Genomic DNA, 13,568 nt, shown 5'->3' on the forward strand with positions numbered 1-13,568 from the left:
TCGGCCCAGAACAGTCAGACAGCGTGAATGCCCCATGCGTAGCTTGTTGCACTGAGAACACAGAGGTGCACAACACAGCACAATCTAGCTCGGCACTTCCTCTGGGCACAGCCATGCAGCTCAACAGTGATAACCTTGTTCAGTGCATCCAAGAGCAAAGAAAAGGCATCTCCAAAAAAATACACGCTCATTCATCTCCATCTTCTTAGGTTAGGTCTGTTTTTCTTTCCATTGCTCCCATCCTGATTAGCAGGGAACACAATGAGATGCCTAAAGAAACCGCACCCATCAGTACTGAAACCGTACTGCCACGGTGCTGTGCTATCTGCGTAATGGCTGTAGATTTGTTATGGTTTTCTGTATAAGGCAATTATTTCTTTTTAGGAGACGTTTTCTTGAACTTAAGGTCATCGGAATAGAACACTGTCCATCAGCGGAGCACTTAAAAATGTCTAGTTTTTATTTATTCTTTATTTCTATTCCCTGGGATTGCATTTCCATTTCCCAGAATTCCTCCAGCTCTAAAACATGGGAAGGGGATGAAAACATAAATACATTTGGGAGAGTGGGAGTCCCAGGTCTGAGTTCACAATGCAATGCAACAGCGGCCCCATCGCGGATCGCTGTGCTTTCATGGACTGAACTTCACCTGGGCGAGCACACCGGCATCACAAAGACCTTTCACGGCCAATTTGTTTTTCAGCTCTCATTCCAGTTAGCTGTGCTGTGAACCATTTACCTTTGGCCCTCACACACTATGTATCGGCCACATCTGCAAGCCTGAGCAACCAAGTTGAATCCTTGTGAAGAGAACTTAGAAACTGGGTTAAATCTGAGCTTCGAAAATCAGTTGTGTTGAGAAGGAACGGGCGAGTCCTAGAGTCTTTTGGATCGTCATATTGTGTTGAACAGTTTTTTTTTTTTTATTGTTTTATCATTATTTATTTTCTATATATTTTGTGTCCATTGCATTCATCCTAACTGCATTGTGGAGTTAATTGCATGTAATCATCAATGTGAACAAACCAAGCTAAAGAGGAGGCGGAATCTGATGTGGTCCACAGTATCTGTCACTGTCCAGAATGAGAATTAAAATAGATGGTAAGTTGAACATTGACAAGACAGATGACATCCAGGTTATTGGCAACCTATGGGGATGTATAAAATACCTTTTATTCTTTAAATTTGACTTTGGCATCTCAGGCTTCCCTCGTCAACCCATAACAACACGAGTAGGTTTACAAACGAGAGGAGGCCATTCGACCCATCGTGTTCGTTTGGTGTCCAATAATAACTAAGTGATCCAAGGATCCTATCCAGTCCGTTTTCAAATGTTCCCAAATTTTCAGCTTCAACCACATCACTGGGGAGTTTGTTCCAGATTGTGACGCCTCTCTGTGTGAAGAAGTGTCTCCTGTTTTCCGTTTTGAATGACTTGAAGCCCAATTTCCATTTGTGTCCCCAGGTGCGTGTGTCTTTGCTGATCTGGAAAAGCTCCTCTGGTTTGATGTGATCGATGATTTAAGTCTTCAAAATCATGAAAGACAAGTCCCCTCGTAGTCTCCGCTGTTCCAGGGTGAAAAGGTTCAGTTCCCTCAGTCTCTCAGTAGGACATTCCCTTCAGACCTGGAATAAGTCTGGTTGCTCTCCTCTGAACTGCCTCTAGAGCAGCGATATCCTTCTTGAAGTGTGGAGCCCAGAACTGTACACAGTATCCAGATGAGGTCTAACTAGTGCATTGTACAGTCTGAACATTACTGCCCTTGTTTAAAATCCTACACTTTTGACAATATACCCTAACATTTTGTTTGCCTTTTTTATTTTATGCACTCTCTTCTTGCTGGCAGCCATATTGAATACCCAATGAAATCAGTGTGTACTTAAAGGACTTGAATTGAACTGAACTGAAGGAGAGGCTGCTTTAGACTTCTGGAGACATAAGTCCTAATCATTGAAAATGGAGCTCCAGAGAATGATCAGGCAAACCAATGACCCACAGGGCCCTTGTTTATAAGGAACTGGATGTGTTGATGTGTTTTCATCAAGTTCTTTGGAGCAGTACTTAAAGTATCGCACCCTCCAGTAGCCAATAATTTATACCAGTACCTGGGCATAGAATATATAGCAGCTCCTGTGCCAATGGAGAACTGGGACCTTATTTTGCTATCGTCAGGTATTTGGCAAAGGCCCTTTTCCATTCAGTCAGCATCACAACGGCCTGATATGCTTAAACTGCAGCAAAAAGGGGCATTATTCGTCTGCACTATCGGCCCGGGGGGGAGAAATGGCTCAGTGTTCACCACAGCCTTCCCTGGGCCATCGCCAATAGTCCTTGGCTGGCTACAGTGGGTATCACCTACAGGGCATGCTCTTTAAAAAATCACGGCTTCTCTCTCTTTTGTTTAGATACAGTAAAGGGATACAGCCCCCACACTGTGTCCGTTTGAACTTTAAGTAGAGAAGAGGGAGAGAACAAAGGCTTTGAAAATAATTTTCCGTCTTGTATGCGCCATTCGTTGAACGCCGGCTCTGTATGTAGAAGGCACGCGATCTGGAAAAACATGAACTCCAGCTTCCCTTGTTCTGTTGACTCCTGTTGCTTCCTAATGCAAGTAACAACAAACAACTTAAATAATGTCCCTTTTATTCCCCCTTGGTTTTGTCTGTACTGTTCCCTTTATTTAGATTTGTTTTTTTTTTATGTAGGCGAGGGTCTCGCTAGAGGTTTCTGCTACACCTCAGAGGATCTGTAAATCAGGGGAGCTCGGGACAGGACAGCCAATTGCTGGGGTGAACCTGCCGGTGTTCCCTTTAAAAATATAAAGGAAAAGAAAGTGGAGGGAGTGGGAAGGAGTAAGATCCAGCCCAGCTCAGTAGCTATCGGTTTCCTGCAAGTATTGTACCTCAGCGCTGTGTGTCTGTACACAGGCTGAGTGGTGGGGGGGTGGTGTGTGTGTGTGTGAGAGAGAGAGCCAGGAAAAGGGGGAGGGACTCGGTTGGCGTCAGTTGACAAAAACAGCTGCAGGACTGTGGAGTGGAAAACAGTCAGGAGAGAGAGGAGAGAGGGAAGCGAGGGAGGGAGAGACAGAGAGAGCGGGTCTGGCACCTTATGGGTTGTGCCCTGAGCTCAGAGTGCTGCGGAGAGGAGCTGTGCCCGGTGCCAGTGGAGGGGCCGCCTAAAATCGCGGCGTCAGGGGCCAAGGACAACATGAGGCTGACCAAGGTAGGATCCCAAATTCGGGGAAAGGGAGAAGGAGAGGGGAGGGTTGGGGGGTGGGGGTATTTTATTGTGCAGCAATTTTCTTCCAGCCTCCTCTTCTCAAGGAATTGGTCACCATACACATTTTTCAATTGGGGGGGGGTGCTCGGTATTAATTTCCTCTTCAGCTCAAGCTTTATGCCCCAGGGATCTGAGTTCAGCCCTGGTCCTGGAGAGCCACAGTCTCTCATGCCTTTCACTTGCAATTGAGTTTATATATCATTATATTATTTATTTTACAAAATATCAGAGCAATTATTTGCCTGCTTAGTACATTGGCATAGTTTTCCAGGTCTCTGCTTTATGACTGTTTGAATCTGCAGGCCTGTGGCTCTTCAAGTTCCTCTCACCCAGTAACCTCTGCCCACCAACTTCTCCAGCCCAAGATGAACCAAGCCTCATCTCTAGACCAGATCTAAAGCACCTGGCAGGAGTCTACAGATTTGAGGGGTTTGAACTGTACTAGGCCTTGGTCCATACAATGGTCCCATTTTCCCTCAATTGACATATAGGTATAGAAAGTCTTGGATTCTGTGTTGGAGTTGGGCATAAACTCTGATATCTGGACCATGATGATGTGGCGTTGATTGAGATCCATGCCAGATGGAAACATGGTGCAAATGGGACAGTGCCATAGCTATTTTTCTCTGGATACTTGGGCTGCCAGAGTATCTATTCACACCAGAACTGATTGCATGGATGCAAACACTGTAGATGATAGAGCTGTAGGCCACGATTAGTGCTTATCTTGCTTTTGTGAAAGTCTAGACCATTATGTCACACCATGCTGGTGCTCAGTGTCTATATCAGTCCCCCACCCCCCACACCAAGGATCCAGGTCAAGCAGTTGAGTATGGGTACTGAGGTGTTTTTTTGTGCATGGTATTGTGCTGGGTTTGATTATGAGATTAGCATCTCCAATGCCTGCTAGAGGACTGCTCCTCTAGTAGTAAAATACAGCAGTTGCTACTATGCATGTGCCGGCGTCAGAGTTGAAAGCCTGTGGTTTCACAACTAGATGGTGGCTGCCCTCTTCTCCTGTTTTTGTGTTAAAAGTGCTGCAGTGTTGCCGAATGCTGGCAGCCTTCTCCACTGCCAAACACCTCCATCCTCACACACACTCACACACCCCTTTCCTGGCATGGCAAAGATGTGTCCATGTCCTGGATGCAACCGGACAGTCCATCAGTCAAGTCGGGCTGTCTGTCAGTCCATGCTTGGTGCAGACGCTTTTCCTGTCGGATCAGGTTCCCCTCCTGTTGTGGCTTCGTGTCTTTTCCGCTGTGTGAAACGGGAGCTGGCAGGGGAGATCGCGTGTTGGCTGAGCTCCAAAGGGAGCAGATCGTGTTTACTTTTTTTTTGTGTGGATGGCTCCAATCATGTTATGCAGGTCAGCTGGAGCACTCGTCAGAGATCTAGCATTACTCTGGAGATCCTGTCTGAGAGGTGCAGGGCAGGTGGCAGACAAGGTACTTTACCCTCCTCCTACCCACCTGAAGAAACACAGACGTTTCTGTTGGTTCCAATTCAGATTTTCACAGATTAGGGCTGATGGCTAGTTTACAAATTTCTGAATATGTTAAAGCTAAAGCCTGGACAGGTGGGTGTGGGGGGGATGCACTGAAACAAAGGGGATCAAAGAAGACTCATTATTGACCATTATTTTAATTGTGCTACATGGTGTTAGATCTGGAAGTAATGATTCTGGTGTGCTTGTATGAAGATGGAAAGTGCTCTAGCCTGGTCAAATCAAATCCAAGGTAAAGGCAGAGTATACAACTAGTAAAATAAGTTAGCTGTAGTAGACCAGGGTAAAAGTTAAAAAGTGTAGTTGAGTGAAATGAAATGTTGGTGCAGCTTGGAGAGAGATTGTGTACCATAGAAAGCCTCAGTGAAGCACTGCATGCTATGACTATATAAGCTTCCTGTTCAGGTTGTCCTGTGGTCACTGACAACATAAGGGGCAGTTTAAAATGAAGTGGAGCTGAACTGGGATCATCGTTGCTTCCTTCACCATCACGTCGCTGCTCTGGGTTTTTTCATTCAGTGAGACTGGACTGTGTGGTGTTTGCAGCACCGTGCCGGAGACCTTGAAAGATGCCTTGGACAATAAGGAAGGCTATTTCGGGCGCCCTCTGCCAGGTCAACGGCATCTGTCAGGCTGGATATAGCTTTCAGGGAGCATGCCAGGAATCCTGCAGGAATGACGGACCCAGCATCCGTTTCCTCCTCGAGTCCGCGCGGATCTTCAAACCCCAAAAAATAAAGAAAGAAGGAAAATGCTTGGAAATGTGTTTACACCTATATGAAAAGAACACAGAATCCCTTCTATTCAAATTCCTCCAGCTATAGGATGACATTAGATTTAGTCTAGTTAAGAACGCAATGTTTTCTTTAGACTCTGTCGATCAAAATCCTGTTTACTGGGAAAGCTGTACAGCTAGGGAGGCCTGCATTTTCCAAAGCACTGATTTCTGTAGACTTTTTGTCAAGCTTTCTAAACTCTTGTCAGGTGCTGTGATTTCCTCCCCTATGGCAACGTCATGATAAGTGTTGCACAAGAATAATTACACGTATTTATTTTAACTATCGAAAACAGTTGCTTAACACACGATCAGTGTTGCAACATTAATGGAAGAATGTGTTTGTGGTGTAAACAGCAGCTATTTTGGACAGCATTGGAAGGAAAGGGAGGCATTTCTGAGTCACTATTTGAATGTGTGGGGGCCGTTATCTGCTTTTGCACGGAAATCTATATTTGCAAATCTGAGAATAGAGAGAGGAAGAATCAGTATGTATTTATTCATTAATTCACGCTTTTGACATTGTCTGTATATATATACTGCACCACTATATGGCATATACACATGCAACTGTATATTTGAACAAATATGCTGATGATTCCTGTCCCTTTTGGAGCACCGTATACAGAACGTCTTTCAGGCTAGATATATATGTATCTCTCCCACCTTAACCAGAACTGAGCAGGGAGTGCAGCCAGTTACAGACCTGCTACACTCTTCACCCATAATTCCTTGCTTCCCACATCCTTGCACATGTGGTTCCTGGCCCCTAAGGTTGTCCATAACGGGGTCTGTTTTACACCGTTGTTGTTCTTGCTCACTAGCTGTATGTTTCTGTATGGAGGGGGCTGGGGTGTTATTGTTGGGTAGAAATGTTTAGGGAATGAGCTGGAATTTGGCTTGAAAGCAGAGGAGGAGGGGGTAGGAATGGGGGGTTGTATGATTCAGCGTTTTGTTAAAGCATTTATGTAAACATTCTCAGGACAGCAAGGCAAGAGGAGCCGCCCCTCGCCGTTCCCCCACCCACTTTCTCAAGAACAGCTGGATTTCATCAACCTCTGGCTCTCTTCTCACTGTAATCAGTCCTCATAAATGCATTTCTACAACCAAACCTGACCCCCCCCCACCCCCCCTCTCCCTACCTCCCGCTCACTTACACAAACCTCTGACCCATCTCCTTCCCTCCCTCCCTTCTTAGTGGTCATCCTCCTCTCTCTCTATTTCCCTTCTTCCTCTCCCTCTCCTCTTTCTAACTTCCCACCCTGCCCTTCTGGCTTTCTTGTTCCCACACTTCCCCAACTCACTTCCCCTCCCTTTCATTTCCTCTTCCTCTCTTCTTCCCCCGTTCTCTCCATCTCACTACATCCCAGTCATTTTCCAAGTTGTCCAGTCCAGTGTCTGAAGAGAAATTAACTTTTTGTGGTTTATTTTTGGCCAGTTTGAAACTCTAGGCTTCCCTGTCTGAGCTCCTGAACCAAACCTCCTTCTGCTCAATGTTTCAGACAAAACCTGAAGCCAGTTTGCAGTGACTTTGCAGTAATATCGCCTGCACAGTCATTCCCACCCCCCCCCCCCATCACCCGCGCCCTGCTTGAGAAATGCATTAAGGGACACTTCCTGTCTCACTCCCTCCTGTTTTTCTATGTTCTTGTGGACTCACTCCCCCCCCGACCCCTATGTCTCCTATATCCTCACCTCTTCTCCACACTGTGACCTAAAGGGGGCTTTTAAAAAAGACAAGCAAACGATCGCAGAATCTCTGCTCCTCTCTTCCTCTCCCCCTTTCTTTTTCTCATGCACACCGGAAATTCCAATGTGTTTAGGCCGATGGCTGCAATACATCATTTGTATCTTTTTTTTTTTTTTTTTTCCTGCTCTCTCAGGAAGTAATAAGGCAAAGCGAACAGGTTGCCATTCCTATTTTATCACTGATCCCTCTATACAGTGTTGCGGGGGGTTGTGTGGCTGCAATGTTGTTCACATCTGCATGTGAACGATCCATCTCTCTATCTCCCTGACAGGAGACTCTGTATACATCCCTCCCTCTATCATCCCAACCCACCTATCATCTGAGATCAATCAACAAGCGATTGTGCTGGCGACTCCTGTTCGAAGAGCATCATTAGACCTGATCCTTACCATTTACTAAATCGGGTTCCTTTTCAAAGGCCTGAGCCCTTCCCAGCAGTACTCTTGGCTCCAATAGGCTCCATTTCTAATCTTCAACCAGTTTGTTGAATTCCTCCAGTGACCAAGAAGTTGCCCTGGGATTAACTTTTCATGACACAAGACCAAGAAAACCCTGGCACACTGTTGTTACCTAATTCAAAACATATAAACTCTTCTGGTGGATTATGGATTTTATTTTCTCTGACCGGTCTCTCTGAAAAAGGCTGGCTATTACAATAACTTTTTAGGTCATCTGAACATCTCCCCAAACCTCAGAGCCTTGAATCTGTGCAGGTTTTTGACTGACCCTCAGACAGACGGTTTCATCTTAGGCTGTTGACTGGTGTTTGGAAGGAAGTGGGTCTGGGGAGCCCCATTCCTGTTGCACTAGCCCATGGCTAACCTGTCTGACATCAATATACCTCCCTACCTCCAACCTCTCTGATCTCAAGCTGTCCTTGAAGCCGAGAATTGGCAAGAGAAAAAAAGATTTATACAAAAATAAAAATGACACATCGAGGACACCGAATGAACAGTGTGTTCTATAGAAGTGCAATTCTGGAGTCAGTCTCGGGTTGTTGTTTTTTCGCCCTGGAGCAATGAGGCCAGGGAGAGGACGGTGTGAGCCGAGAGACAGGGATGGATTCGGGCCACAGAAGGGTAGAGGAAAAAATGTCTGTCAGGATGAGGAGGAGAGGGGCTGCCAGGGAAAACTGCTCAAGAATGTGCGCTGGCTGCAGTAGAGAAGGTTGCCTGGACGCCTGCCCTGCTTCTGCAGATTAATCCGAGAAGAGTTCAGAGGGGTCTGTTTACAAAACACGCAAAACTTGAGCTGACAACTTAAATACCACTTCTTGGTTAAAGTAATTGGACGATCATGACCTTTTTATACAATGTAGAAGGTCAAGATCCCCCAAGGAAAATATTGTGAAAATACCATCAACATACTTTTGAAGAAACAAAATGATTCCACTACCAAGAACTACTTCAGAATTTCTCCATAGGCTTTTTGTCTTTACAGAAATATTAATAAAAAAAAGAGGTTCTTGGGTTTAATAATTAAAAATTATCTTTACTGCTGAAATAACCAATTAATTTAGGAACAGCTAACTGAAATGGCATCGTGATTGAAATAAACTCTTGATGCGAATTCCACTGCGGCTTTAGATTCCGTGCATCGGTGCAGGTCCTCTCTTGCCCAACAGGTGGAGCCATTGAATGAGGAATAACCCTCTGTCTGCTGCGCCACTGACCATCTCTAGTCACAATCAAATAAGCATGTTTTTTTCTGATTGTTTATGTTGAAAATAGACGCATAAATCTAAGCTGTGCTAGATTTGATGTGTGCGTTGGACGTATATTGAATTTAGTGCTGCAACGCCGGTGAGAGACTTCAGACGGATCGTATTTATTCTACCACGCTTAAACTGCCACAAACAAGAGGCCACTGTCGAGACCAGGTCCTTGATCCCCCACCCTCCCTCTCTCTCTCTCCTGTCTCAGTCCCACTAATGGGATTCATGTGAGGGGTCGGGATTAATGAGGGCAATCGGTGCGGCTCCGTGTTTAATGTGCTGTGAAATATTCAAGTCAAATGACGGGCAGGTGACGGCTAGGGTCCCTGCCAGCCTGCAGCGTCACCCCTGACCCCCTGTGACCTCTGACCTCTTGTGCCAGCAATGCACCACAGAAGGCAAGATGGTGGTAGAAGAATGTCACTCCTCTCCACTATTTGGTGCATTTCAACAGGGGGTTTTAATGCAAAATTCAAACCATACCATTGCTTACAATATTACTACTAATACTTGTCTTGTGGTCTTATAGATTGTGATGATCTGTTGCAAGTTATACTGTTATTGTCTGGGTTTGCCTGGCCCAATTCTGGATATAATTCTCAATGCTGGAGGCTGGAAAGGGGGGAAGAGATTTAACGTGGCACCAGGCTGCAGGAGGGAGGAGGGAGGATTCAAAAGAGATCTGTCCCGAAATGAGGTCAAGATCAATGGATTTTAACCAGGCAGAAACAGATGACTTGGAGAGGATTTCTTTTCTTGTGCAATATGCAGACTGACTTGCATTAATCGAGGAATGTTAAACAAACGATTCCTACCAGGTCAATACAGTTGGCAGTCTTTAATCCTTTACATCAGCTTTGACCGCACATGCGCAGCGGCCCAGACGAGGAACGCCCCTCGCATTTCGAGTTCCCCCACTGGAGAGGGTTTGCGGGATAATGATAATTAAGACTGAGGTTTCGAACATGATTCATTTAGGAAGGGTGTGCAGTTGTCATGAGAGAACAGGAGGTTTGCATTTGTGTTGACCTCACTAAGTCACTAAGTGTTGCAGCAGGGCAGTTGGCATGACTGAATAAGGTTTGCAACAGGCCTGTTTTTGTTTTTTTGTTCTCCATAGAGGAGCATTGTTTCATGTAGATTCTAAACAATGGGCCACGTGCGCCTCGATTGCAGCGGACTGCAAAGGCATGATTGTCTGTAATTGCGGGATGAATTAGTCAACGCATGGGCAGATGTGTAACACAAAGGTGTTGCCCAGTAGGATGTAAAATGGACCCAGTTGATGCCACACTATAACCCTTTTTCAGAATTCACATTTTTCACTTAATCATTTCACTACATTTTAGAGTAACCCCCCACACGGCTGCTCCTGTCCTGCCAAAATGGGATTTTTTTTCATGTTTATAATGGGGGGGTTGCATCATTACATACCTTCACCCTCAACACATCTGCTCATGGCCTCTTTTTATTTGTTATAGCCCTCCCTGTGGATCACTCTATTTTGGCACTCAAAGCTGCAATAAGATAAACTCACCGGAATCACTTTCATTTTCACAATGTGCATTGACCTGAACCCCCTCCATTTCCATGCACACACACAAGCCCCACACCTGGAGCCCAGACTCTCACTGATGCTGTCATTCAGTAACAATGTCCAGATTTCTTTCACAGCTGAGGGTGCCCCAGAGCTGGACTCTGAACGCAAGGGGAGCTCGCGTTTATGGACTAGCTTGCAAACTGCATGCTCAGATTCAGTGCGGTTCCCTGCAGAGACATAACTGATTCAAACCTGCTTTGGCAAAAGTGCATGTGCAACCCCATTCACAAAAATCCAACACATCTTTAGGGAATCTTATTACAGCATTACAGTTCAATGCCTGCGTTTTTGCGCTGTGCTATAACACTTGAACTTAATGAACTTTAAATTGGATGTCTGCTGTATATTGTATTTTCTGTGTACTGTAATATGTCATGTTTTGTGAAAAGTGTGTTTTTGCTATAAAATCAGCTGAATTATTATTGGTGTAATACATATAACTGGGTGTTAATGAAAATAAATCGGTGTATATCAGAAACATGCCATAGTACTCAGCTCGTCGCAAAAAAATATTTTATGAATGCATTTTCAAATGGGCTGTCCCACTAGATTAGGATCTGACCACTAAACTGTAATCCTGTCTGATTGTAGGAAAGGAAAAATATGTTGTGTAACTTAGACTCCAGATAGTGGAGGAATGAATCTTAAAAGGATGCATAACTTTAACGCACACGTTGTTCTTTTAACTTTTTTTCTTTAGACAACCATATCGTGCGAATACTCGTCCAAATCCCATTTATGTACCTTAATTTGTATCTGCGTTAAAACAAACACATGCATTTGATCACTATCCGCCTGTTTAGTCAATAAGCTCTCTCTCTTACACGTATGGTAGAGAAGTATATTATTTATATAGGAAGAGACAATGCATGACAGGGTGGGGTGCTCTTGCATCTGGACGTTTTGAAGCCTGAGAACTAAGACGGGGTTTTGAAAAGCACCGCGTATAGCATTACACAACACAGATGACGTAATTGTGAACAGCATGGTTAACATGTTACAGAATTAACAGCAGGGTATCACTTTTGAGATTTACACGCAGGGATGCGGGAGAACAGGGGAAAAGGAGTTAACCCACGTTTCCAGTCTCATTCTACACTTGTGTCTAAACTACGACACGACTATGATCTGACTCGTTTAGTTTGATCACCATATCCTATCTGACAACACATTTCCATTACTTTCTAATCTCCAGCTCTTGGAAACATTAAGCTTTCCGGGGGGGATGTGTGTGTGTAGGGGGGGCGCTTTTGGAACAACTATTTTGAGTTTTACTTTAAACCAATCAGAGTGGAGCAACTTCTCCTCGACCACACCCCCTCCGTGAAGCCCAGCCCCTTATTTAAATAGACCCGCCCCCTTCGCGCCGGGACCCCGGGTTGTGGCCAATCGCTGCGGCTGTTGTCCTTCACCGGACTCCTCCCCCATCGCCGCCCCCTGCTTGGCCACGCCCACACCGATCCGGGCGAACTTCGCAAAACAACTTTAGCCACGGTGTGGGACTGCGTGCTGTGCCTCCGCCACTGAGCCTTACAAAATTAAAAGCGACTTGAAACGCATCGGGAATGTAAACTAAACCACAGCCCACGCAAAAGAAATAGGACCACGAAAAAGTGCATCCGCTGCGGACAAGAATCTCTGGATAGACATGAGCAAGGTAGGATGCTAAAGCTCAATTTATCCTTTTTCTTCCCCCATTGCAAAGCTTTTGCATGTGTACCCTAAAGGAATGGGAAGGATGCGCTGTGCCTCCCTTGCAACGTGTTGATTTTGGTTATTTACTTTTCTTCTTAGCACCTACAACATAGATAGAGAGGTGTGTGTCCAGCATCTCACGTCACACTGGATCCAAGAGTCTCTTTACTGCGCCACGCCGGTGTCCCCGGACGGTTTTCTTTTGCAGATTCACTCCGTTTATGATCATATCACTTTGCATAGATGGTGATGTTTTGTAAGGGCAGTTGAGTGATTGCACAATATTCATCTTCTGACTATTGCTATTACTACTGTTTTATGTTCAGATGCATATGGTTGGTATGTGTGCATATGTCGGTGTGTAGGTAGGGGGGTTGGAGTTGTAGCTTATCTGGTACAGTGTTATCTGCTGCTGGTGTGTAGTTAGCTGTCTGTTTTTTATTAAAACCCGGGCACTGTATTCATGAAACTGGTTAATTCATTAAATTAGGTAGTCCGGGTTGCCCCATCCACGCCTCGCCCGCTGGACTTGGGTTGTTTACCGGAGGCTGGGGCACTCCGTCCATTGCCACCTCCTCCCTGCCTCTAGATCCATATCTACACACACATGCAAAAGCTATGTTGGGGGGGTAACTTCTCTCAAAACAGCGCCATTCAAACTTAAAAGAACTTAAAAACACATGAGCGCAAATCGCAATTTATGCAACACTTCCATCAAAATCAAAAGACCCCTTTTTGAATAAAGCCCCCAAACTGCACTTAATTGAGCCTATCTGATCCCTTTCACAAGCAAGAACCGAATCGAGTTTTGAAGAACACACACCACGGCAACAAGACGTATCATATGACCCCCCACCCCCCTTAGGTGTTTAAAAAAAAGTGCTTTCTTGTAAAGTGGCTGCGTCACCGGTTCAGACTGGTGTGCGTGGTTTTCTCCGATTTCTTAGGTACGTGTAACTGTACACCGTTTTTATTTGACGTTTCCCGTTATTACAAGGACTTTTCCCAGAGTTTATCACCCCCCCCCCCCCACCCCCAGCTCCGTCCCCGTGTTGTTTATCTCCCTGCCTGTTCACAGAGGCTTGTTTATACAGCGCGTCTGCCTTTGCTTGACTATAGTTACGTCATAGTAGCCAGTCATAGTGGGTATGAATTCGCTTTACGGGTCAGTGTCGACAACATTGCATTTCACTTCATTGATATATAAGACCACGTGTTGGTGTGCTAAATTTAGCATACATCCAGCT

The 13,568-nt window shown here is 45.2% G+C and overlaps 1 protein-coding gene across 4 annotated transcripts in view; it reads left to right on the forward strand.

Annotated features, from left to right (window-relative positions):
• The first annotated feature begins 3,037 nt into the window (after positions 1–3,037).
• Positions 3,038–13,568, forward strand: part of tns2a (tensin 2a) — a 51,880-nt gene continuing 41,349 nt past the window's right edge. For 2 of the 4 annotated variants that reach the window (XM_066708362.1, XM_066708363.1), the window contains exon 1: positions 3,038–3,223. In XM_066708362.1, the coding sequence (XP_066564459.1) occupies positions 3,110–3,223 (114 nt within the window). In that variant the 5' untranslated portion in view covers positions 3,038–3,109. Of the gene's footprint in view, positions 3,224–12,029; positions 12,284–13,568 lie in introns of those variants that run through there. The other 2 variants (XM_066708364.1, XM_066708366.1) reach the window with 1 other exon arrangement.

Source organism: Amia ocellicauda, chromosome 7, assembly GCF_036373705.1.
Source record: "Amia ocellicauda isolate fAmiCal2 chromosome 7, fAmiCal2.hap1, whole genome shotgun sequence".
NCBI lineage: Eukaryota > Metazoa > Chordata > Actinopteri > Amiiformes > Amiidae > Amia > Amia ocellicauda.